The sequence below is a fragment of the Penicillium canariense genome (assembly GCF_028826845.1).
Source record: "Penicillium canariense strain IBT 26290 chromosome Unknown utg000004l_segment0_segment0, whole genome shotgun sequence".
NCBI classification, from domain to species: domain Eukaryota; kingdom Fungi; phylum Ascomycota; class Eurotiomycetes; order Eurotiales; family Aspergillaceae; genus Penicillium; species Penicillium canariense.
Genome location: NW_026622731.1, coordinates 3,574,245 through 3,599,358, shown reverse-complemented (window position 1 = coordinate 3,599,358; position 25,114 = coordinate 3,574,245). Strand labels below are relative to the sequence as shown.

General features: G+C 52.9%; 10 protein-coding genes across 10 annotated transcripts; 4 read left to right on the top strand and 6 right to left on the bottom strand.

Annotated features, from left to right (window-relative positions):
- Positions 1 to 121: 121 nt before the first annotated feature.
- N7482_007601 (uncharacterized protein) lies at positions 122 to 1,752 on the bottom strand (the record flags this gene model as incomplete). The annotated part of the gene is made up of 3 exons (XM_056689725.1): positions 122 to 1,147; positions 1,200 to 1,508; positions 1,564 to 1,752. 3 exons carry the CDS (start codon positions 1,750 to 1,752, stop codon positions 122 to 124), a joined length of 1,524 nt encoding a protein of 507 aa, XP_056542154.1.
- Positions 1,753 to 2,222: 470 nt separating this feature from the next.
- On the top strand, positions 2,223 to 3,320 carry N7482_007600 (adenosine deaminase family protein; the record flags this gene model as incomplete). Its single annotated transcript, XM_056689724.1, has 1 exon — positions 2,223 to 3,320. One exon carries the CDS (start codon positions 2,223 to 2,225, stop codon positions 3,318 to 3,320), a length of 1,098 nt encoding a protein of 365 aa, XP_056542153.1.
- A 61-nt stretch (positions 3,321 to 3,381) lies between these two features.
- On the bottom strand, positions 3,382 to 4,846 carry N7482_007599 (DUF3712 domain-containing protein; the record flags this gene model as incomplete). Its single annotated transcript, XM_056689723.1, has 3 exons — positions 3,382 to 4,016; positions 4,129 to 4,553; positions 4,626 to 4,846. The coding sequence occupies 3 exons, from the start codon at positions 4,844 to 4,846 to the stop codon at positions 3,382 to 3,384; spliced, it is 1,281 nt and encodes a 426-aa protein (XP_056542152.1).
- Positions 4,847 to 7,259: 2,413 nt separating this feature from the next.
- Positions 7,260 to 8,981, bottom strand: N7482_007598 (uncharacterized protein; the record flags this gene model as incomplete). The annotated part of the gene is made up of 1 exon (XM_056689722.1): positions 7,260 to 8,981. One exon carries the CDS (start codon positions 8,979 to 8,981, stop codon positions 7,260 to 7,262), a length of 1,722 nt encoding a protein of 573 aa, XP_056542151.1.
- A 3,284-nt stretch (positions 8,982 to 12,265) lies between these two features.
- On the bottom strand, positions 12,266 to 12,754 carry N7482_007597 (DUF3759 domain-containing protein; the record flags this gene model as incomplete). The annotated part of the gene is made up of 3 exons (XM_056689721.1): positions 12,266 to 12,435; positions 12,497 to 12,643; positions 12,739 to 12,754. 3 exons carry the CDS (start codon positions 12,752 to 12,754, stop codon positions 12,266 to 12,268), a joined length of 333 nt encoding a protein of 110 aa, XP_056542150.1.
- Positions 12,755 to 13,224: 470 nt separating this feature from the next.
- N7482_007596 (uncharacterized protein) lies at positions 13,225 to 13,734 on the top strand (the record flags this gene model as incomplete). Its single annotated transcript, XM_056689720.1, has 1 exon — positions 13,225 to 13,734. One exon carries the CDS (start codon positions 13,225 to 13,227, stop codon positions 13,732 to 13,734), a length of 510 nt encoding a protein of 169 aa, XP_056542149.1.
- Positions 13,735 to 13,995: 261 nt separating this feature from the next.
- On the bottom strand, positions 13,996 to 14,286 carry N7482_007595 (uncharacterized protein; the record flags this gene model as incomplete). The annotated part of the gene is made up of 1 exon (XM_056689719.1): positions 13,996 to 14,286. The coding sequence occupies one exon, from the start codon at positions 14,284 to 14,286 to the stop codon at positions 13,996 to 13,998; it is 291 nt and encodes a 96-aa protein (XP_056542148.1).
- A 2,459-nt stretch (positions 14,287 to 16,745) lies between these two features.
- N7482_007594 (uncharacterized protein) lies at positions 16,746 to 17,481 on the top strand (the record flags this gene model as incomplete). Its single annotated transcript, XM_056689718.1, has 4 exons — positions 16,746 to 16,911; positions 16,974 to 17,025; positions 17,082 to 17,265; positions 17,326 to 17,481. 4 exons carry the CDS (start codon positions 16,746 to 16,748, stop codon positions 17,479 to 17,481), a joined length of 558 nt encoding a protein of 185 aa, XP_056542147.1.
- A 1,003-nt stretch (positions 17,482 to 18,484) lies between these two features.
- On the bottom strand, positions 18,485 to 22,254 carry rgsC (putative intermediate filament protein (Mdm1); the record flags this gene model as incomplete). The annotated part of the gene is made up of 2 exons (XM_056689717.1): positions 18,485 to 19,518; positions 19,575 to 22,254. 2 exons carry the CDS (start codon positions 22,252 to 22,254, stop codon positions 18,485 to 18,487), a joined length of 3,714 nt encoding a protein of 1,237 aa, XP_056542146.1.
- Positions 22,255 to 22,649: 395 nt separating this feature from the next.
- On the top strand, positions 22,650 to 23,527 carry N7482_007592 (bifunctional phosphatidyl-N-methylethanolamine N-methyltransferase/phosphatidyl-N-dimethylethanolamine N-methyltransferase; the record flags this gene model as incomplete). Its single annotated transcript, XM_056689716.1, has 5 exons — positions 22,650 to 22,698; positions 22,775 to 22,814; positions 22,882 to 22,898; positions 22,970 to 23,396; positions 23,455 to 23,527. 5 exons carry the CDS (start codon positions 22,650 to 22,652, stop codon positions 23,525 to 23,527), a joined length of 606 nt encoding a protein of 201 aa, XP_056542145.1.
- Between the last annotated feature and the right edge of the window lie 1,587 nt (positions 23,528 to 25,114).

The following is a 25,114-nucleotide window of genomic DNA, read 5'->3' as shown; positions in this document are numbered from 1 at the left end:
AATTTATCCGGACGAGTACCGCTTTGACAAGATCAACTTTAAAGTAGCTTCCGAGCTGAAACTGCAACTAATGCAGGGCCAGTCTCGATCAACGGAAATGATAGACGCATTGGGTATCAAGTCAGAATCGGTACCTAAACCCCGGCGTTTTCCAGTCCGTGATATCCTCATAGTCGTTAGATACAAGATGAACCTGGTTCACCATCTGCGCCACGTTATTCGTATCGTGGCCGGCGTCCGATACTTTAGCCCTACCAACAGTACCTGCATTCCCGGCACTGCCCTCGAAGCCCTCCACTCGTACGCGGCGAGCATTCATCCATTGCAAGTAGAATCGCAGACAAAGCGCCAGAAGCACCGCCAAGGCATAACAAATCATGATTGTGCGGAAAGCAGTGTTGTACGTGGGCGCCTCATGACTGAGGAAGAACTGAGGCCCCGAAATATTCCCGGCACAGTAGGCCAAGAAGAGCATCGCGGTCATTGTCATTTTCTTCGTGACGCCGCGGTAGTTGGCCTGCACTAACGACATGGCGAGCGGCATCGCAGCTGGCCCAGTCGACAGGAGGAAATAGCCAAACAGTTGAACTCCATGGACAACGTGAGCACGAGAGTAGATGATGGCGCTGCCTATCACACAGGGCAAAATGACCGCGACGATTAAAAGGCAGTTCATTTGGCGGAAACGACCAGCCAGCCAGCCCGAGCCAGTAATTGCGGCCACGGTAATGAGCGAGTAAGGGATAGTGATCAGCGTCGACTGCAGGCTGGTGAACCCAAACGACTTAATCACCAGATTTGCAAAGTTCTGGGTGCCTCCGTTGGGGATTTGAGTCAGGATCTCCAGCCCGAAAATCAGCCAGGTCTTCGGATCCCTCAGACATTCCACGACCTGGTCCCACCTCCAGACTGTTTTCTCGGTTGCCCCAGTTCCAGCAACCACGGCTCTGTTGGCCGCGAATCGACGTTCTTCTGCGGACAGGAACTTGGCCGTTGAAATGGAATCCGGGAGCATCGTCCAGAGAGCGAATCCCCAGAGGAATGTTAACAGGCCAAGGACGATAAACATCCATCTCCACGGTCCAACGTGGTCATCCACATGTCCTAAGCCATAGGCCATCAGACTGGCCGCGATCCCGCCGACACTCTGTATGCGACAAGTCAGTTCAGTTCTCGAACCTGCTCAGGCAGCCACCTACATTGCCAGCAAACCACAGGCCTGTCCTCGTGGGGATCTCATCACGCGTATACCATGTCGAGGTGATGAACATGAATGCCGGGGTAATAGTCGCCTCGGCAACCCCAAGCAAGAAGCGAACCGTCATCAGGCCTCCAAAGTTTTTGCATGCCGCGGTGAGGGCAACCACGGCGCCCCAGAAGAACGTGTTGGCCGTCAGGTACTTGGCGACGGGCAGGCGAGCAATCAACACGGTGGTCGGGTATGCCCATGCCAGGAAGCCAAAATAAAAGACCGAGGAGACCCAGCTATACTGCTGCCCAACCAGTCCCTAGGAAGATCTCTTCGTTAGTAGATGACTCCCATCTCCCCAGGCAAGATCTTACAGTGTCATCGGAGAGGCCAAACACAGACGCGCTGGAGAGGATGGTCTTGTCCATGAAATTAAGCATGTATGTGAAGAATAACAAAGGCACCAGTCGCATATCAATCTTCCGCAAGACTCTCTTCGCCATGGTGCTGTCGGGGCCCTGCTCCGCAGCGGATTCATCGACAATTGGGGCCGTCTCGTCCATGATGGCGGGCTACTTACTCCAACAGAAAATTGGCAATCGTCGAGGACACTGGGAGAGCTGGTTTTATTGTCAGGAAGCCCATCCCTGTCTTATCTTTCCCCGCACCTCCATTGGCTCGGCCGAGCCCCAGCCCCGCGCGGCACCCTCCACGGGCGCGTTATCGCTGAGGATGTTGGGCCAAGGCCAGCCACTGGCCGGAGGGTCACCAACTGCAGCCAACTCCAACAAGGCTTAAGTTAGTTAAGCCGTCTCCAGAATTATTGCGTCGCGTGGTTGGCTAGGTGGAGCCGCCAGTCGCAGCACAGTCGGAGTGTGCCGACAGTCTCAAACAAGAAACTGCTCTCTTCGCAACTAAAAGGCTCAGCAATCATTTCAAACACCAATTGATGGATATTTTCCCAGCTATCCTCTTGTCTTCCTGTGCTTGGGCCATTTCTGAACTTGATTGAGCACACGACTTTCCATCAACCATGAACGGCCTTGCTATCAGCGACTTCATAGCGGCCCTGCCCAAGGTTGAGCTCCATGTGCACATCGAAGGCACGCTCACACCAGCTCTTCGTTGGAAGCTAGCACACCGCAACAGCATCACTTTACCTTACGCTACATATGAGGATCTGGAAGCCTCCTACGCCGTGACCTTGAACCATCGGCCGGAGCTCAACGGCCGCCAGCCCGGTATCCCGACCTTCCTGGAAGCCTATTTTGCCGGATGCGAAGTTCTCCGCACCGAAGGCGATTTTTATGATTTAGCTATGGCGTATCTGCGTCGCTGTGCGGCGATGAACGTACGCTACGCCGAGCCCTTTTTCGACATCCAAGCTCATACGCGTCGGGGCGTGCCCGCGACCGCAGTCCTGGATGGCTATCTGCGCGCGCAGCATGATGGCGCGGACCAGCTCGGTGTGCACTCGCGCTGGATTATGTGCTTTCTCCGCGATGAACCCGTGGAGCAGGGGTTGGCAGCGTACGCCGAAGCCAGGCCGTGGGCCGCTGGGACGGTTGAGGGCGGCAAGGGACTGTTCCACGCTGTCGGGCTCGCGAGCAACGCATACGAGAGACCACCCATGCTCTTCGAAGAGGGCTTTACCCTGGCTCAGGCAGACGGGCTACACGTCACCATGCATTGCGACTTTGGCCAGAAGGACACCCATGCGCATATGAACGAAGCCATCTTTCAGGTCCGAAATGGACAGGGGTCAGAGCGTATTGATCATGGACTCGATGCCGAGGATCAAGAAGAGTTATGGCAAGGCCTGATCGATAGGAAGATCGGCTTGACTTTGTGCCCCCATGCCTATCACCGGAGGACAGCCACCGAGGTCTTGTTTCCGAAGATTCGAAGACTTGCTGAAAGGGGTGTCCAGATTTGCATCAACAGCGATGACCCAACCCTGATGCATGATGTGTGGATCGATGGAAATATGCAAAAGGTGTATACATACTGCGGGTTCAGCAAGGGTGAGATGGTCCAATTAGCAAGAAACGCGGTAGATATGTGTTGGGCAGAAGAGGAGATCAAACATGATATTTACGAGGAGCTGCGTAAGGTCGATATCAGTGAATAAAATGGACGGCAGACTTGTGCATTTCTTCACTAACGTGGTTGTGGATAGCAAAAGAAAGCACCTAAAACATTAAAACCAGAGATTCGAGAATACCATCTCGTTTCTCCGAGCTCATATCATGGAAAACATCTTGCACCTCTTGATCTTCTTTGAGCATTTGCGTCAACTCAACCCTGGCTTTCGCATCGTCATAACGAGGCCGAATAGTGATGCCCGTGTCGCTAGTACCCGTCCGTTTTTTTCCGTGGACTAAATTGCTAAGTGTATTATTCAAAATGTCGGCAATGCCAATCGTTGCTGTAAGAGTGAGCTGGCGCAAGACATCCGTGTAGTACTCCACAACCGTGCCATTCCAGACAACCGACGACGTGACTGCCTCAAGGCTGAGATTCCCGGTTTCCAGCGCAGAAGCTTGAGATGTGAGCACATCCCCTAAGTTGCCGAGCACCGTCTTCAAGTCAAGGATACCACTAAGGGGGTAAGTGTTGTCACCCGGCCGAAGTGTCACTCCCTTTATGGTGGCATTGCCAATAGGAATCCCGCCACTCTTGACATCCAGATTCAGGGTACCAACTTCAAAGTGCAAAACGGTTGGATTTGGAAGGGTGATGTTGCCAATGAGATTTGTCCCATCATCTCTCGCGGGAAGGAGTAGGGTAGCGTCAGACATAGTAAATCCAGAGAACTGGTTCAATGCTATTGAAAGTAAGCGCTGGACTAATGGCCCGAACTATGGAATGGGGGAGTGGGAGAAGATATTGCAAGACGTGTTTTCAAAAGATCCCGGGGTGGATAACGCCAGGCTTACTTGGTGTGATGATATTCTTATTCATCGTGACATGGGACTTCAGGACACCGAGGTAGGCAACCATCTTGCCATGCAAGGCCAAAGAGGTCTCCTCTTGAAAGACAACCTGGTGGATAAAGTCTTTCCAGACGGTCAGGTCCTGGATTGGGGTGAACTGGTCAGAAACTCCGAGAGTGTAGTTGCCATGGATGGTTTGTCCTGGGATGTCGACAGCGGCGTACGGATTATCTGAGCCATAATCTCGTTCGAATAGGTTGAGCGTGACAGGCTCGATGCGGACGGGGATGGCAAGCTTCAAGTCCAATCTTGCTTGTAGGGTCATCATCACGGAGTCCGGCTTTGGCTGCATTACCTGTGCATTGACAAGTCGTAATGTTGACTTGTTGACAACCAGTTGCGCCACGGCAGGTATGATGACTAGAAAGCTGTACAGAATGTTAGACAGCTCTGGTGTATGCATTCATTGTATGCATTCATTAGGGGACTACCGGACCCACAATATGGGAAGAAATATTGCAAGGAAAACCACGTTGCCGACGAGATAAACCAGCCAAAATCGACGCCAATGACGACGAAGCTTCTCTGTACGTGTCAGCATCTTGGCCAAAGACACTCCGCTAGCAGACTCTGTTTTGAAGAGCCCCTCATCGTCCTCGCTTTTCGAAAACCATGCCCCACGATTGGACCCCAACACAAAATTTCCCTCTGCTTTCGACATATTGCGCAGGGAGCTAGTCAGCGATTGAGGGACGGAAGAAACATTCGGCAGGAACACACATCACACATTTTAAAAGGGGCTCGGATCTGAACTTATGTGAATAGCAGGAGTAGCAAGGTAAGACAAAGATATTCCTAGCGGCTTGGCCCAAAGGTGCGTGTTATCAACTACAATTCTGTGTCCGGAAGGTAAAGAGCCGATCACCCAGTGGGTTCCACCATGTGTAGTACAGTAAATGCATGATCTACAATGTAATGCGGGGAGGCGGGAGATGGAAGATAGAAGGAAGAGCGCTGTCAAGGCACGCACCACAACCTCTGTTCCCAGGGCCTGGAAGGAGCAGCCCATGCTATCTCAATACCTCCTCGGTATCTCGGATATTCCAACGCACACTACCAACTGCTTGTGATACTCCGATTACCTATCGTGTTTGCTGCATGGTGTGTCTTTTGCGATTCGCTCACCCAGATGCACAGACTTCTCGGGGGGCTGCGCCAGAATGCAGGCGAGGGGTACGGCTATCCCAGTCGTCAATTCAAACTCATTTTAGGTAGCCACTTATTCCATTCCTTTAGGCCTCGATTTAGGCGTCGAACGATTGGGTACGGCCCATACATCGAGTCGAGATAGTCATGGCAAATGTCCCCCATCCTCGCCCGCATTGCAGCATTACGAGGCCGACCTGGCCTCGAGATCTTCTGCGCGTTCTGGTGGCGCTGTACAGGACTAGTGCATTAGCGGCCGCAATCCCGAAGATCGAAGATACCAGGGTAAGAGACTATTCCCTTGTGGTATGTTGTGGGGTCGTCGAATACCTCGGCCTCAGGAATAGAGAAGCACTGGCCTGCCATGTTCATAGTGGTCAAAGTCCCAGCTCTGTAAGCCACTAAAACCATGAGATATCGTTCGTTTGTCGATACTCTGATCTCCACCAACAGGGCAGTCAAATTGGGCCATCTTAACGGACAAGTTGAGCTTACCATTGGGTAGATCCGATCGTGGTAGAATTCATCCAGCCCGACTTGAGGACAATAATACTTACATCTGCGGGCCCTTAGGCAAGAACTATAATTAGCACAGTGCAATCTATGAAGAACTTGCAGAATTCAAGCCTTCTCACCGGCAGACCGCCATTTCCTTTCCGCTTGGCTGGAACCCAGCTTAATTTTTCGGGCATAGGTGGTAAAACAAAACATTCAAGGGCGCCACCTGAAAATGTGCGTGAGCCCGCTTGGGTCAGACGCTTGTCTGTCCAATGAGTTCAATTAGCGGACCGTCTATAAGAAAACAGCTATTACCCTACTTTTGGTTGATGTCACCATAACACAATGAAGCAAATTCCTTTTTTCTTTTCTTTTCTTTTCTTTTCTTTTCTTTTTGATCCCTCGTCTTTCATATCGAATTGCAAGTACAGTAGTGGTACAATCTACCGGGAGAGGGTGTTCACTGTCACGGAAATTGGCGCTATTCCTTCACCCATTCAGCTCAGAATATATTTGTGCGAGGGCCACTCAATGAATATACATCTCAAAAACAGTGTGAAGTCTCCCCGCAAAATCCCACATCAACACGAATTATTTCATTTTCGTGCCTGCTTCCTGTAATCTGCTCACTATAGCTGGAGCTCAATATTCAGGTAAGGGATTCAGGGTAACTAGCCTATTCTGGAAGCTCCAGAGTCTAGGCAGCTCCGGTCGCATCCCGTTTTGTTAAATCTAGCTTCACGCTGTGCTAGGCCGGACCGATGTGACAAACAATCATCTAGGACAAACACATGCACGGTCATAGAGTGTTCACGAGCTCCCTCTTTCTGGCTGACCTTCCCTTTCTTCTCTTTCCCTCAGCTTGATACTTTCGTCAGAACGCATTGAATTGATCTGTTTTTTTTCGATTGGCCCGTAACACCCCGCAAATTTGGCATCGGTACAGGACTAGTCTCGAGTCTCGGCCCGGTTTTGAGGACCTTGAAGGCAGAGTGATCCTCCACTAATAGGTAAATCATCGGCGAAATCATCTCGACGCCCAATCGGCGACATTCTTTACCAACCGTTAATCCACGGACACATCTTTAGTGCCAGCCTCGTTGCGCCAAAGCTTCGCGCGAGTTCGTGCCAGTTTTCCCAAAGGCCAGCGAAATCACCTGTTCATTCAAGCTTTAACCCTACATCTTAGTGTGCGAAAGGCGGAACAGCCTCAAGCTATTATTAGTGAAAGCCTTTGTAATTGTAGCTTATGCTGAGCAAACTTCTTCAGGAAAACCCCCTCGCTCAGAGGTAAGGACTAGTAGTATCTTGCACAGGCAACTCTTACGAGGCCTTTTTATTTTATCTCACTCCTCTTATTTCTCTATCTTCTACATACTAATGTATTTCGTAGTACTGTACATGCTATCCATACTTACTGTGCTTGCTCCTTACGCCAAGCTGAGGAACGCTAATAAGAGATTATATGTGGAGTTCAATATGGTCCGTTCTGCGTCAGTGTATGTGCCATTGAACACCGGAGGGGGGGTTAATGTCCCGGCGTTGATTTCCGAGGAGAATACCAGCTGGCTGAGGTCGTGAACGGCGCTGGTTGGGAGGGTGCTGTCAATGAAGTATGCGCGGATTGCCTCCACTAGGCCCAACGACGCAACGCTGACTGTTGTATGGCCTGGGCCTCGTCTTGTCACCAACCGGGACGCTGTAGGAAGTTGACTCCGCAAACGCTCGGCAGAGGCTAGTGGAGTCACCGGGTCATCTTCGCCATTGACAATGAGCACCGGGGTGTTTTGCTCAGTGAGGATGGAGTTTGCAACGGGGAGTTTTGAGGCTCCCAAGTTCGGGATTCTCGGGCGAGTGTCCGGAAAGTGGCGGCAGAAGGACAAGGGAGTCACGTCAGCATTCAGCCACGGGGTATCCTCGCTAAGGGATATGTTGAGTACTAGGGCAGCAACCTCCGCCAAGGTGATTTCACTGGATGGCGCATTGTCCATACACTGCAGGGGCCATTCAGCTAGAGACCCAGAGGCTGGAGCGCTGGAATTGCCTGGCGGGCTGGGAGCGGTTGCATTAAGAATGGCGACCATTAGAGTCACATCTCCTTTCTCAAGAGCGCTCACAACCGAGGAGATAAGGGGCCAAGTAGTCGGAACTCGGGAAAAGGACCACATGAATGCGCTGAAGATGCCAACAGTAATGGAGAACCCTTCTGAGACGGCAATGGGATGTTCGTAGAGTGATTCTTGTAAATTAGCAAGTCGAGTGGTCAGGTCGGCAGTCACATTTGCTGGAGGAGTACTCAGAGCACAGCCAGCTGCACCAGCTTGTTCGCAAAATGACACCAGATCGTTGATAGCATCTCGCACAGAGAGCTGGTCATTGGGAAGCTGGGCGATATAGGTCTCAGCATTGGCAGTGGCATCAAAAACGCCGTCCAGGACAATCTTTCCCGCCCTCTTCGGGTAGGTCTGAATAAATTCTACCCCAAAAATGGTCCCGTAGGAGAGACCCCAGTAGTTCAAATGGGCATCTTTGCCGTCCAATGCATCGACAATAGCCGCCATGTCACGAACAACGTAGGCCGCACTAGACGTGTACAAAGCTGTCGAATTGTAAGATGCGCATGCGGCGGCAAGCTGCGCAGTGGCGCTGTCGAACTCCTCCATCGCAGCGTTGTAAGAGGGCATGTAGGATTGGTTGCTGAATTGGCCGTACGCCACCTCTGCCGCGGCTGGTAGATCCTGGGACGCTTCATACTCCTCTCCCGCAGTAGCAAAACATTGCAGGACGGGCTGAGCAGAACCCACGCCCCGTGGATCCCATCCAATTATATCGTAAAACCCTCCCGTGATGTTCGAGATTGCCTCCCCAGCACCGTTCAGGACGAAGGAGACACCAGAGGCACCGGGACCACCAGGATTTGTGAGAAGTGAGCCTTTGCGCTGGGATGCCACTACCGTGGCGTTGTATCGGGCAAGCGGAATAGAAGCTGACATGCCGTTTAGTGGCTCCGCATACTCAAGTGGCACTCTGAGGGTTGCGCAATCCAACGCTGGATTTGAAGGACATGGTGACCACTGAAGGCTGGCAAGAGTCGTAGATGCCGACAGGCATCCACCAAGAAGGAAGGACTTGACAGACAAGAGAAAGGACATCTTGTGTTCAGTGGCCAGGTTGTTTGAACAAAGATGGCTGGGATCACGATTCTTCTCCTTATATCCTCCGTCGGATCCTGTAGTAGCGCGAAGCGAGAGAAACTAAAGTAAGACATTTATGGATATTTGAGTTTAGCACTAGTGAGTTAACTTTTGTCGGAACAATAAATGAGACTAGGAATGTTGCCCATGGTGCATTTTAGGTCTAGCGGTATTATGCCATATTTATGCGACAACTTTCTTAGCTGGTCGGGATATCGTTTACAAAAACAACAGGCAGCCGTGCAGACCGCTTCCTATATTAGGCTCGGGCAAATATTATTCCTGAGACCGAGCGGACACATCATCGTCAGCACACTCACCGTCAACAAAGTCACTGTATTCACCAGGAGCGTCGGAATCACGTTCGATGCGGAAAGCCGGTAAGAACATTCAATGGTGGGAGACTTTTTATCAGGACCGCCCTGTATAGCTATGGAAATACACTGGGCTTACGGTCGATTGGCGCAACGGAATCGGAAGGGGAAATAGCAAGAGATGAAAAGAGTGTTGATTCTGGTTCTCTCAAACTGCTGGGGGTCAAGGGGGGTTGAAATACCCTCGAGAACACCTGTGACTCGGAGGTTACAGTACATACCTGAGGTGGTGAAGGTGGCAAAAGTACGCAATACTGAATACCATATTCTCGGAAACCTCAGAAGTACCGTTTGAGTCAATACGGTGCTGATCACCATTTTCCTGACACTTTTTGATGGATCCGCCCTCCAGGACACATAGCGCTTTGGAAGGGATTCGTCAGATCACAAATTGTAATCAGTTAAATAAACTCTGGTCAAGAAATATCAGCCCCGGTGTGATGAGCTCCAGAAAGAATGCATAATCTCTCAACCAAGGACGGTGTTGCACCAGCCAACCTCCGAAGAAGCACTTGCCACCCTTATCTCAGAAACCATGTACCAGTACTATTGACTCGGATGGAAGAATAAAGCGCATCTCATCTAGGTAATCGGGGTAAGTATGAGTGGCTGATGCATCGTTATGATAGATATCAGGCGAAACAGGTCGGGGGGCTGTCCAAGTTCTGTGGCATGCAAGTTCCATCATATCACTCATCACCTCCAGTAACTCGTGGTTATAATATGTGAGTGAGTGAGTGTGTGTGTGTGTGTGAGTGTGTGTGTGTGTGTGTGTGTGTGTGTGTGTGTGTGTATCATTTACGCTGACTCCTCGCAGTAAAAGTTAGGTTATAAGCCACGGCCGATTTGGGTACGTATTCGTATTCGGTCTAGTTGGGTAAACTAACTCGCGAGTGATCAGGGTAAATGAAATCATCCATCCACCCATCCGAGTGTAAAACTAGTCAGATGCCTAGTCGGTTGGACAATGGTGGAATTCAACTGATTGTATGCTTATGTTCGTATGTGGGTACGTGCAACTTCGCTTAAGCAGGGTCACTTGCTGTTCATACATCACAAAGCTAAAATTGGATTTGTACTCTCACCAGCAGTATTCATCGAATTATCTTATCTTCCTACGCATCCTCTGGCTTGCTCAGAGTCCCATACAGGAATTCCCATAGGACTAATAAAGTCTAATAGTTTCTTCTCTCTTCACTTTTGTTATTTTGTTAAATATACCTCGTTACCTTCCAGTTGGCTCTTTTCAATCATCGTAACAGCTAGCCGCATCTTTGATAAGATATCCAACCACTATTTTTCTATATCTCAGACAGGTAGGCCCTAGGAGGCCCTATATCTTAGAGCCTCCTAGCTAGAGTCGGAAAACCTAGGATCGACCACCAAGTTAATAACGCCCGCCTTTTGTGAAGGGGATAATAATCAAGACTTGTAGTGACTAACCGTATTTGGATAAGGCTAGCGTGGTGCATTTTATTGAGGTAGGCTGCTAACTTAGCTACTCCCGCGCTTTGCTTAGTGTCGTGCTTAGTGAGTATGATCAGGGCTAGTTACAAAGTAAGGGCCGGGCTCCCAGCTGACCGGTATTCAGGAAAAGTTGAGTGGGATTCAGGAAAATCATGACTAATCCTGGATCCTGTTCAGCTATTATACAGAATTTAATACTTTTATGTGAATTTTATACAATATTATCTAAGGGTTCAACTTTTCCTGAATCCCGCTCAGCTGGAACCCGTTACTTAGTGAGCAAATTAGAGCGCTCAGGTCACGCTTATTGAGCGGGATCGGATTGCTCACTAAGCGTGGCATCCGCTTACATAACGATCAGGTGATACGCAGGGCGGTGCTCAGTTCTACTCAGTAAGCAAAAAGCGGCATGGGGTGAGCACTAAAACGGAAAGGGAAAGCCAAGACTTGTCAGACATTATCCTGTCTATATGTAAAGGTGCTTCTCCAGCTGAAGGTCGAAGGGGGGGGGCGGGAGTATTGCTCTCCCCCAGCAGGCAATACTCTTTGCTTCGTACTATTAAGGTCGCATTTGAATTCACTCTTCAATGTATCGAGGCGCCTTCGCCACGCGTGGTTTTGCAAGCTGTCACGTAGGATCTGCCATACTTGCAGCTGAACTGTTGCTCTCCATGCTTGATCGCAAGTGCTTCCCCAACCGGCAGTGGGTGCCCCGCTGAGAAAAGCCATGCACGCAGTCGCATTTCAACTGCCATTGAGCCCATTCATGATTATTGCGCAAAACTACGATCACTGGCAGAGTATACGCAGACCATACTTCCACTGCCGACAAGGCCAGTTGTGCCCTTCGTAGCTCTTGTCTGTACTCGATCGCGCGGAACTACGATCACTGGCAGAGTATACGCAGACCATACTTCCGCTGCCGACAAGGCCAGTTGTGCCCTACGTAGCTCCTGTCTTGTACTCGAGAGGTGGACGGACAGAATACGCGGAACCCTGTGCGTCATAGTCGTCACAAGTTCGGCTTCTACGGGCAAGGGAAGCTGCAGCGCCCCGGGCTGAAGTGAGTACAATTGCTGCTCTGATTCCTGGCGCCTCGGTGTCGGCGCGGTGATGGACGCCATTGCGAACGCACTTCCTGAATAGGTACCTCGGTTGGACGGCCGTCAATGCCAGCAGTGCTAACCAGGAACTGTGCATCGACATGGCCATCGACCGAACGCTATTCTGGAAATTTCGAGTCCAGGCCCCTCTGCAGAAGGGGTTGGGTGTACATTAATTATGCTACGCGCTACGTCTGTGGAAGGATACAATAAAGACGAAAGTTCATTCCATTGCCACATAATTCATGCACGCTGAGCCGACATCATCACGAGAGTCGCAGCGTCTCTAGTGAGCTCCTTAGTAGCCAACCTGCTCGGCATCGACTTCATCGATGTGCTCGCGGGCGCGGTACTTGGCCTTCTCGCTGTCGATGAAGTCCAGGCCCCGGGTCTCAACCTCGCGGTCGATGAAGGCACCAGCGAAGCCGGCCATGATCTCCTTGGCCTTATCGTGGCTCTCGGGCTGGCCTATAGCAGAAGAAGAGAGATTAGCCGGGTCCGCATAGATGACGGGAGGGTGTGTTCTAACCGTTGCGCTCGCAGTGCTCCTCGTAGGCCTTGGCGGCCTCGTAGGAGGCGGCGCCGGCGATCAGCTCATGGGCGAAGGACGCCTCGTGCTCACGGGTGACGCCGCCGTTGTTGTACTGGTCGTACGAGTTGTACTGCTCGGAGTCGTCTAGAAGAGGCCCAGATGGTTAGTGAGGGGGTCTTGCCAATGGAACGAAGGCGGAGGCAAGGACGTGACGGATCAGCCGTCAGCGAAGCACGTACCAGAGAACCAACCCATTGTGATGGTGTTTGTGAGGTAGTGGGGTAGTGAGGTAGTGAGGTAGAGAGGATGTGTGAGAAGAGAAGAGGAGGGGTGGCGGGCGAGGGGCTTCTAAATAGCGCATGGTGGACACCAAACCCCACGCGGCGAGCCCAGCTACGTGGCTTTAGTCGGCAGCCTCCCAATTTCCCAGCGAGGCATGGAGCTGCCGGTGGATGCTCCACCACGTCCTTGCGAAACACCTGGGGCAGGAGGGCGGCCAGCGATTGGCGCAGGCCGATGGACTTTGCCTTTTCCATTTCTCAATCACCCGCCCACGAGGCCAATGAGTCTGCTGCGCGGTTTCAGCTGCCCCCCTTCCCCCTTCCCCCCAATGGACTGAGGAGGGAGGAGGGGGAGGCGGGGGACGGCGTCATCATACCAGAGGCGCGAAGAGAGGATGTAGAATAGAACGTGGAGTGCCGAGAGGTGTATAGTTGTTTGCCAAGATGTCAAGCTCTGATCGCTGCTTGGCGACGAAGCCAAGTCTTGTGTCCTCCACCACGCAGACCCTGGGTCTGCATGTTTCCAGCTCAGCACGGCGGCGCAGCCAAGTGGGCCCAGAACCGGACTATCACCAGTCGAGCTGGGCAGTGCCGCGGCGGCGCTACTTGGTGCGATCCAGAGATTCTGGCACCACGGAGGGGTGCCCCGCCCCCACCAGCCTCGTATACCGCTTGGTGGCGTGCCACACCCACGGATGTGAGACAATTGTGGTTTTGGATCAGGGGGAAGCCGAAGCCATGCGATCATGCGATATGCCGATCATGGATCACCGTGGACGTATGGAGAATACTGCGGCCTGCCGCGTGGTGGCCATTGGTTTGGATCACCGCCTTGTCAGTCTGTCCGTCCGCGTTTCCGCAGGCGCCCGGCCAGCCCCGCCCCTCCCACTACGGCGTCAGAGTCCCCAATTCACCGCATCCAACAACCACCGCATCCAACAACAAAGCACCTGAACAGAGCCAATGGCTGCCCCGCTGGTCCCCGGTTCGCCTCAAAGGGATGTCGTCCGAATCGGTCGACAGTCGGGTTACTGTCCACGTACTCAGGGAGCCGCATCCACGTCAGGCAGATGATATAATATGAGGGGACTACTTCTCGGGGCACGAGGCCGATAGACCCAAGGGATAAAAGAGGCACAGGAAGGAAACATCGAGAGATCGATAACGATAAAGACGAAATCTTCGGAACCCTCACAGACCGGAAAGGAAGTCGCATCAACACCCCTCGCGCTTCCCGGATGCCTCATCACTGATCCAGCGAGCCTCCTTTCCCGTATCGCAGATCCAGCCGGAACCGGATGGTATCTGAATCATCTGGCCGCCCTCATGCGTGTTGCCAGTGCGCTCGGGCGGACGGGGTGACAGGGACCTTGGCGGAAATGGGTAGTCGAATCCATCGCGAGACGAGAGGAAGATGGCCTTCGGCAGCCAAGGTGGAGGTGGGTGTCCATCATATTGGACTCGTGATGGCATGCTTCCCCCTGAGGAAATGGTTGATTCGAGCATTTTAGGCTTGAGAGAGGATGGCGGATATCTGAGCCGCATTTCCTGGTTGGGGAGAGGACCTTCCGAAGCTTCCTAGACATGACTAGAGCCACGCCAGTCGATTGGCTAGATATCGAGTACAGGAAATCTAGTACCTAAGATGCTCGAAAGAGGTTAGAGTTACATAGAGGAATGACATATTATTCAAGCGTTCCGGAGTGTCAGGAAGGTCCTTTGCTTCGGGCGTGCGAACGAAAAGTATCTCGGAACCTTTCAAGGCCATCGCCGAGCTAAAACAAAAGTGACCTTGCGGACAACGCGTCGACCAGCGCGGACCGTCGGCGGGACGTTGAAATTCTGCCAGTCAGGCTTTAAGGAGGATAGAGCAGCCTCCACAGAACCCGCCGCATTGGTTGCGACAACCGAGATATTATCGGTTGGAGGCGTGGGTGTTTCAAATGCAACATTACACAGGCTCTCGCCAAGATAGATCTGGCCAAGTGTGAAGGACGTCCAGCCAGGTAGTCTTGAATCAAGCCCCTTCCTTACCCCAGTATGCATTGATAAACAAGAAATCACTAGAAATGCGACCAGCATATCAGCCCAGAGCGTGGGACTGATCAGGGAAGAGGAGCATACTATGTTTCACAATTATAGTTCCATAACTACTTCCTTGGTGGTCGACCCGGATCTCTATCGTCTGGTCCGTCATTCCAACCGGCGATTACGGGAAGATGACGAGTCAGGGCATTCGGGCTTCACCGGGCGGGAAGGCCGTGTGTTGCCTTGAGGCAAGTTCCAGACGACAGCGACCTCAAGGATGTTGGTGTAGTTCTGTGGTTGCAAATCAAGTCTCCTTTTGAAAACCAGCACCATCAATTCCCCACTTGACGCGGCTTGCATGGGGGATTCCACAATCGAGGAACAATTGCTGCGAATGGGGTCCTGCTCAGGGTTCGAAGAATGGAGACGTGAGGATTGAGAACGCACCACTCCCCCAGCAATAGCGACCACCAGCAGAGGCTGCCAGCCCGTATTCGGGGCCTGTTGTTGGTGCAATCAGTTCCGCCTACTACCGTGGCCTGATCATTCCACCAAGCCCTGGAAAAGTTGAAACCCACCACTGAAGGCGCAGAGAGTCTCAAGATAAGACATCAAAACACAATTGTCGACCACATACCCGCTGTCGCGCATTCGTGCTGGGATTCGCTCCATTCAGTCGGAGAATTGGTAGAGTCTGAGGAATGTTACCAAGCCGTGTCAGTACCTCTCTTTACGCTTCTGCAGTAGGGCCAAGACAGGCCAAAGATTCTTGAAGAGAATCAAGCTTTCATTCCAGCCAGGCGAGCTCCATGGTGGCGCGAGCGCCTTGTGCACGAAGACGCTCGCGACAGCGGGCTGATTGACCACGGCGGGGCGGATGGCCCGTCTGTAAGCTGGGCGTCAAAACTCCTCGTCTCTTTCCCGACAGATCCTGCCTATACCCGCCCCTCACCAGGCCCAGAGCCGGGCAATCGTTGTTCTCCCCAGACACTGCCGAGTCGCGCCGTTTCTGGACAGCACGGCACCGGTAATGTGTGGCTGAAGACCGGAAGCGCGGCGTGGGGTAGGGAGGATCCACTCGGGTCCCATCGCCAAAGGCGATCCGTACCAGCTACGGCTGTGGAGACATTGCGAGATGTCGCAAGAGCGCGGTGGGTGCGGCATGTTTCAGTTGATATGATAGCATGAGGGACTAAGGTGCAAACAGTTATGGGGCACGACGGACAGGAAGCTGTCTGACACGAAGGGATGGCATGTTGGGCGTGGGCCGATCGGAGGTCGTGCTCGTCACATCAGGTGATCGCCAACCTTAACAATGGGCGGCACCGGCCCCCCGCATGGAGGCATTGAAGGCTTGCTTTGCAAGGTGGATGATTAGTAGGAGATCAATCCGCTATTGCTTGTGTGTGTTCGTGTGTAGGTACTATATAGATATCCGTAGACTTGCATACGTGGGGAATGAAAGCCGTCCGCCGATCGCCCGCAAATAAAGTCGAGTGGAGCAGAATGCGGGGTGCAGCTCCAGATTGGTCGGCGCCCGAGCCAAACATCGCCCCTGATGTCAGTTGCTCGTGTGATCCGAGACTGCCGAGAAAGTCGCGCAGTACGGTCTGACAGGAGAGTAGAATGGAGAAAGGAAGTCGATAATGAGCATGATAGTTATAGTAGCCCAGAATCGATTCCGTGTGCCAGCGTTAGACCCGTGGTGAGCGCATAAGGGCCCGTCCCGAGGGACAGCAGGTACATGTAAAGGTAACGCGGAATGACATCCATGACTTGGACTGGTCTTCCCCCGCCCTCAGAAGGAAAGTCACTGACTTGGTCACCTGCCCTTCCCCTCTCCTTCTTCCCTTCCCCATCCATCCCCCCGGACTCTCCTCCTCTTCTTCCATTCATCTGCCACTGATCCCCAATCATACCCACTCCTATCATCCATCATGTCTGTTCCTCTCACCAAGGTCGATTCTGCCATCGCTGGTCTCTCCATACAAGACGAGAAACCCCCCGCTGCCACTGAGAAAGAGGTCACGGGCTCCAAGAAGGAGAAGACGCATAAGCGCACCTCTTCTACAAGTGAAGGCGTATGGAATATCAAGGACCTAGGTATGTCACCCTTATCGAACCAACTCTCCATCCATTCTCATCATCCCCCGCTCCTCTCACAGAGGAACAAAAGATCGAAATCACCCTCCCCATTGAGACACAAAGGACAGGATGGTAAGTTCCGGCCTCATCCACTAACAAGCCCCCGAATACCACTAATTCAACTCCAGGAAACTCAACACGTCACCATCAACAGTTGAGGATAAAGAAATCCTCAAAATGCAGCTCGTCAACCCACCCGTGAAGAAGATTGACCTGCACTTCCCACTGGGTCTGGAAGTCACCGCCCGGAATCTGAAGGGCGTCACGATCAAGGACGCACTAGATGCGATCCACAAGCGATTCAAGAAGAAGGTATGACTCCCCTCAATCTAACTGACTCTCGGTACTGCCATCCTAGCTAACCCTACCAAGGCGGACGATGAACTGGAAAAGCCCTACCTCGCTGGCTTCGAGTGGGACAAAGAGGAGTGCTGGACACGCCTGATCGTTCACCAGACCGTGAACAGCACTATTCCCAAAGAGCCCAGCAGCAAAAAGTCCAAAAAGAAGAACAAGGAGGAGGCATAGATGGGCACCGTCCAGTCTAGTCAAGCGCCTACCCGGCCCATCCGGTGAATCTTCTTCGCACTCTACTTACTCACTCTCTGCTCTGCTTGTTCTTTCTTGACAACGATGAAACGACAAGGGTTCTACCCCCTCTCCCCCAAACTACGCCTCATGGCTTGTGCTCCGCTTCCCTTCCCGCTGCCTTTCTAGTTCTCCTTCCAACAGGAAGTAGAGCTCCCCCGACCGGCTGCTCTGCAATCGTGCGTTTCTGTTTCTGTTTCGATTTCGGGACGTAGAAACAAGGATTAAGAGATGGCGCAGGTGAAATTGAGCCTTTATTCTAGTCTATTCCTTTTCGTCCTGTATTTCTGCTTTGTCTTTCATGGCCCGGCTGGCTTTGCGAATGCCCCTCACTCTCTTCCGGCGCATTACCAGGAGGGGGTGGGTGTACTCTGCCGTCCTGCGGGTGAGAACCCGGTGCTTGGGGCACAGCGTGCCCATTCTCCGTTTCAGTCTTTATCACTCAGCGGGGATGTCCAATCTAATAATTGTTCAAGGGACCAAATCTGGCTCATCGTTTCGTAGCTGCTTGTTTGAACGGAGTGACCTTTTTGAGGGAGTGTACGGTGTAGACGTGGACTCGACGTTGGGGGTACCCTGCCGCGCTAGCGAGCGTGGATCCACCCTGAGGCCCACAACCCGCGCCTTCTCGATAGGTTACACAGTAAGTGATTTCCACTTTCTGCGCGGACCAAGTCAAGTCCACTTGAGAGAGAAAAGCACTAACTAGGCCTCCATAGACTTGAAATTATGTGAATGGAAGCTACTATGTGAGAGATGGATATATACAATGGACTCACGAGGCAACGGCAAAAAGAAAGAAAAAATCATGCAACAAAAAATCACACAAAACATGGAAAGGCTGGAATGCTACGCCACGCTAAGCGCAAAAGCCAGAAACAACGCTTCGAGCTGAACGGTATACACCATTGCCGAGATCAGAAAAAATACGAAAAACAGCTCTTCAGCGGGAGCGACCAGGCTCCCGATTACCACTACCGAACAACACCAGGACGATTTCGTCCAGCACCGTGAATGCAAGGTGCGTATTAAGAGGGCGATTATTCAGTGTCGCGAAGATGCGGCGCGCCGCAGCCTGCGCATTCGCACGGCCGACGACATTCCCCGCCACATCCGGGATGAGCGTTGCAAGGACGACGGTAGCCTCGGCGCGACTCCTGAGACGTTCTGGCGGCGAGCGCGGCACGAACGTGCGCAAGGTGCCACCGGGGAAGAGGAGATCGCGGGCGAGGGCGAGATAGCGCAGCAGTGAGTCATCCTGGAAGAGCGAGCGGGCGCTGTCGCGGACTTTGCGCTCGATGGTGCCGCCGAGGAGTTGGTGGAGGACCACGACCACGGCGCGGCCGCGTAACCAGTTGTTGCCGCGGTTCAACTCGAAGGCTTCGAGGAAGAGGTCGCAGATTGGTTTGATGAAGGGCTCGAGCTCGCGGTCCTCGAAGGCGTTCAGCTCGGCCTCGGCTTCGGCCGTGGTGACGGCGTCTTCAGTGGCGAGGGCAGGGTCATGCGCGGTGCTGACGCTCGCTTGTGCAGTCGCAGCGGATATCAGGTTCTGGCCTGCCGTGGAGAGTTGGTCGAGAACGCCGAAGTTGCCGAGGAAGTCATCCATGCCGTCAGCGACGGAGTTGTAGATGCGCGTGACAAGGTCCTTGGTTTCGCCCTCGCTGCCTCGGGCATTGGTATCTTCGCGGGGCAGGATGGCGCGCTGGGAGAGGAACGCTCGGAGATCGCGGCTGCAGCAGACTTCGGGGAGTAAGAGTAGTTTCTGCAGGTAGGATTCTAGAGCGAGGCGTCGCTTTTGGAGGAACTCTCTCTGTAGCTTCATGACCATACGGCGGCGCGGGAATTCCAGGTGTCGCACTGACGGATAGCTCAAGCGTAGCTTCTGGTGCAGCTCGTGGAATTCACTGTACCGGCGCGCAACAGCCCAAGATGCGGCGGGCATTTGCTCGCCGGCGTTGCGCTGGACTTCAACCACATCTACGGAGAAGTATTAGCTGATTGATACGGAATTTTGGCTTGGCGGGGGCTCTTACACATTGCGAACTCACGCCCATCATCCTCATCCTTGCCTACCACGATAGACTTGATACGAACTGTAGAGCGACCGTACAAGCTATTATCGCTTTCTTGTAGAGTGTACTGCTGCCGCTGCATTTCCTTGCGATGGATCTCACGCTGGATGCTAGCCTTAGACTTGCGCAAGATGCGTAGCTCAGCGGTATTATTGGTTAGTTCGGCCTTGCGAGTCAGCGCTTCGACCACCAAGTCTTGCGCGGTCAGCTTATCGATATCGGTAGAAAGAGCTTCAATGGCTTCTGTGAGGCCGAGATCGCCAGGTGCAGCTTCATGAACCTCGTCCGCGGGGTCCTTTTCATCTGTACCAACTGGCTCCTCATACTCATCTTCGATGAACTTTTGCTGGTCCGGGAACAGATCGTCGTCAAAAACACCCAGCCGCGAAGCGTGGTCCACCAGACCCAACGAGGCAATGCTCTTCTTAGCCTTGTCTAGCTGAGGACGGCCGTCCACGCGAGGGACATCGGATAAAGCACGCGGGGACATCTCAGAGCCCTCTGGGCCGAACAGCGACGAAGAAGAGGCAGCGTCACTGGTTCTCAGATCACTGTTCCTCAGATCGTCCACCTTGCCGTTCTTCGGCTCGTTGGTGATAATGTCATTCAGAGCTGCTTCCATGGTCTCCAGGACCTGGCTCTGTGTGGCATCATGCTCGCCATTCTGCGAGTCCTTGCCTAGGCTGGCCGTAGACATGGCAAGATGATCGGTGTCGTAGTCGTCGTCAAATAGAGGTGCAGATCGCTCAGAGTCTATGGATCGTCGTGGAGAGTTATCATCATCAAAGAGTTTTCCCATGCTGCGCACATCGCTGGATGATACTGCAGCGCGTCTCAGATCCTTCGCGGGCTTAGTACCGGGCTGGGAATTAGTCCGCACGAGGAGCGGCGGCAAGGGTCGTCTTTCAGGGGCCTCAAAAACCACCGCTGGAAGAGACGGGCGAGGAACCCGTGCCTGAGCACCTGACGCCTCATCCGATGCAAGGAACTTCCAGTAGAGATCTGACTCTTTGAACTTGGGATAGTAGGTGCTCTCTAGCTCCTCCAACACAGCTGACTGTGTGGTTAGGACTACCGTTCGGGCTTTACGGTATTGCTCGGGAGTTGCACGCTTGCCGGCACTCAGGAAATTCTTGACTGCACGTCGAGAGTCTTCAGAAACCTTGAGCTCAGGCTTGGTGAGATACGTTTCGCTGATCAGCGCTAAGTCATTTCTGTCTGCAGTGGTCCACGTCACCGAGGTGGAGGATGCCTCCTCTCCAAAATCATCTTCTAGCGGGTTTCGGATACCGTCGACCACAATCCAATATTGGACAAGAGACATGAGGCCTTGGCGGTCCATGAACTCCATGAAATATGACAGTCCGGATGCCTTATGCAAGACGTCCACGAGCGATGTCTCTTGCGGCGCAGAGACGCCATCATGGCGAGTATTCACTGGAGTAGGGGGCAAGGGGGCAACTTCACCAGGCAAAGATAGTTTGGAAACCTTTTGATCCAAGATTCTTTTTCCCGTTTCCAGGCGCCTAAGATACACCTGGTCTTGTCCCTCGACCATGCTCTCCCGCTTCAACTGACTGGAAACGAAGGCACGGAATCGGCGAGCATCGGATAGATTGTTGCAGCGCCTAATCGCTCGAATGAAGCGCTCAAAAGCGCGTTCAGAATCAAGTGGTGAAAGCTTTGGGAATGGTTGACCGCGTTGAGACTTTGGCGCAGGAGATGCGTGCTCATCTAGAGCTGCCCGCAATTTGCGCACAGTTTTCCGATCCTGCAAAGTCGTTCGCCCATATGCCTCCACCAACTGGTTCCATGTGTCGGGGTCTGATAGTGCTTTCACAATTGGGAGCAGTACAGCACATGCAATGATTTCCCGAATCAACACGGAGACGATTCGGCTGTTGAGCACACTCTCCGGGAACAACTGGGGGAGTAATCCCACTGCAATCTTGCGCAAGTACTCCTGCTGAGCCACGGTTTGATCCGATGTTGAAAGCCCCACCGCGGGGTGAAGCCGTCCCTCGCGGAACTTGTTGGCTATCGCAAGATCAAGCTCCTCAGACTCCGTCACATTTCGGTTGAGATTCTTCCCACGCACTGAGCGCTCCGCGACATCAAACTCCCGCAAATGCGCTGTCAAAATTGGAAAGACGCGCGACACGATCAGCGAGAGCAAATCTTCTGCCAGCAGTCTATCTCGTAGATTCTCCAGCGCAACGCGCACCACTCGATCGACTTCGTTTGCGAATGTAGGGTTCGGACTGATATTGTGATACCATGACGAGACAAACTGACGATTCACCAGCGACAAGAGTTCGTCAATCCCCTCCGAGACGACAAAGGATTGCGGGTATAGCGGTCTGGGACGGTATCGAGCGATCTTGCGCGCATTTAAGACCTCTTTCCGCCAGTTCGTCGGGGTAATAAACGCGACCGAGACCTGCTTTGAGCTATTATTTCTGGCATCTCTGTCCCGGGTCGTCAAAACAACCAGTTTGAGAAAACCGGCGGAGACTAACGCGGCCCCCAACGCCAGGGCATATCCGAAATATCGGAGGATCGGCAACCAGCGTACTACCAGGCCCCAAGCGATGAAGCCGCCGACACCCGCTATCAGTAGATCACGACGTTGAAGGACCATTGTCCGCGGGCAGGTTTCAGAACTCCACGTCGCATGTCGATCACCTGGCGAAGCTCAGAAGCGAGAAGCTTCGCGGCAGGACAATTGGCGGCGCCGATGAACGCGATAGTCGGATAAAACGGCGAATGGGAAAGCGAGTCGCCTAGGGGATGGAGAACCAAGACAGCGACGAAGTATTCGAGAAGAACAACAGATGCCGAGCGGCTGTAAGCCGACGTGGACAAGATCGTCGAGTCGGGGCCCGACTTGCGACAACCCGCATACAGATCCCGTGACTGCGCGGACGAACGTCATTTGTTTACTTAAGCTGCGTCGCTTGACCCCATTTCTCTCTCAGCACCACCTCCCTCTCTCCTCTCTTCCTCGTTCTACCTCGCACCGACGGAATTTGCGCCATGGCCAGCCTGACTGATTTTGTCGATTTCTCCCCCACCTCCCTGGCGTGTAAGTTGAGCTCTACCTTTCTTCAAGTCTGGTTCATGTCCGCTTTTGGCATGTGATTGGAGCTGACCCCAGCTAGTGTCCGCGGCGTCGATCGCGTTCAACCCGATTTTCTGGAAGTGAGTTGGCTGTCTGTGGAAAAAATCAATGTTAGGATAAAATAGCTGACTGATGACGTGTGAATAGCATCGCTGCCCGCGCAGGTTAGTCGATCCCTTTGCCTCGAGGACATCAAATGGTGCTTTGTGACTCGGCTAACAACGGGCCATCACAGAGTACAATAACCACATCCTGACGCGCATCTTCGGTGGCCCCTACAAGGGATGCTACTTCCTCGCCTTCACTATCTTCTCACTTGGTATTCTGCGTGACCATCTGTACCAGGTTGCCCTTGATGAGCAGCCCTTTTACGCACCGGTGCACCAGCCCCTCATCGGCGGTGTCCTGTTTGCTGTGGGCTCGGTCCTGGTGCTTTCCAGCATGTGGGCACTTGGTGTGACTGGCACCTATCTGGGCGACTACTTCGGTATTCTCATGGATTCCCCTGTCACCGGTTTCCCGTTCAACGTGACCGGCTCGCCGATGTACTGGGGAAGCACCTTGAACTTCCTTGGCGTCGCTCTATACAAGGGAAAGGTGGCCGGCATCCTTCTCTCGGCTATGGTGTTTGTACTGTACTGGTTTGCCTTGAAGTGGGAGGAGTATGTTATCACCCCTGTATACAGCCACTCTCGATCCAGCTAACCACGATATATCCAGCCCCTTCACTGCCGAGATCTACGCCAAGCGCGAGCGCGAGCGCGCCAAGAAGTCTGGTGGCAAGAAGCATTAAATGAATCAACGCGATAGCGAGATCTCCAGGGCATTCAACACCTTCAATCCGCTTGACAAGTTTGGGACCCAACCGAGCTGAAAAGACACGGGAAGAGTCTCCACTGACCACGGCAGTCAAGAGCCCGGATACATCTTGGCCGGGCTGGAAGTTGGCAAATTTGCCCAATGCACGGAGGCACTCCGAATCTTCAACGATGCGGGAAGAGTAGACGATAGATCTCACACAGGCGGCCGAGCGAGGGAGAGCGAGCGCTCGGCCAAAGCACTGCGAGACCGGCGGCTCACAGCCTATTTGTTTGTTTCCCTTACGCGACTACAAAAGAGTTTTCGATATACCCAATGCGACAACGATGCCAGTGTAAAAAACTGTTGGTGCCCCCTTGACTGTAAATCATCCGCCTTGCTCCCGGTTACACTTCCGCCTATGTTCTTCTTTTCTGGGGACAGCCTGAATATGGAGTACTGTCCGTCCCATGGTGGGCAGCTCCTTGCTTGAGGCCTTCTTCGTGTATCTCGTATCCAGTGCTATACACTATTTAACGGGGCAATCGATTACAAGCGAACCCCATTAGACTAGCAGGGTGACATCAATCCATTCTTCTCGGTCCAGTTACCTCAAGGCTAGTAGTGAGTAACTAAGAATTGTTCATGAGGCGCCTACTTAGACTTGGCATGCCACGACCACATCAGTCATGATGGTTTCCTATATGGATGATCTGGTATGGAGACGCCGAGGCCACTCGTCTAGCGTTGATCGGAAATTAGGGTGTGGGACAAGCTATACGCCCTCTTCAGGCCCTATTGGAAGGGCGGGGGGGTGCTGCCCACCGAATACGGGGGATCGGCGGCCTGCTCTATTTTTAGGGAGCCATCCATGCCGCCACTTCACGCAGGAACACGAGGATTTGGGGGCACGTTCAGGGACCGCTTGGTTTTGGTGATATTGGCGGTTGCTGGGAGGATCCCAATTCTGACAGCGCTGCTTGTGCCTGAGGGCGTGGTACCTTGAGTATGTGACGGAAGCCACCCATGGATACGAACGCCGGGATCAAACTATGGCATGTTTCGTGAGCCCCCATCGCGGAATGTCAACCTTACCTCCAGACATCTTTGCTCGAGTTCGTCTTTTCAATTCAAGGCTTCCAAAAACTTCCTATGCTTCGGCAGATCGACGGCTTCAGCACGCCCCCCATAATACCCATCGTGCATACGAGAGGACGCTTTGACAATCCCACCTTGGGGCCAAAATCGTCCCCCTTGCCGTGTCTACTTCAAGATCAAACACGAACGTGGAGCTAAATTCCGGATACGATGCAAAAATAACTTTGCGTCTTCAATCTACGTCTGCCCTATACGAGCCTCCGAGTTTATCGGCAGTCTGATGCTTGTAAGTGAGCCACATCGAGCGGAATGAAGCCTGATCGAGTTAGTCCGAGTGCGTTCTGAGGATCAACAGAGTGTGTGATCAGCTTCAGCATCTATGAACGAGAACAACTATAAATTCACCGTCGAATCCTCTTGGTGCATTCAATTATTACCAGCACTATCACAGCTTCCGTTTCTCTTTGATTCAAGTCAAGCACAA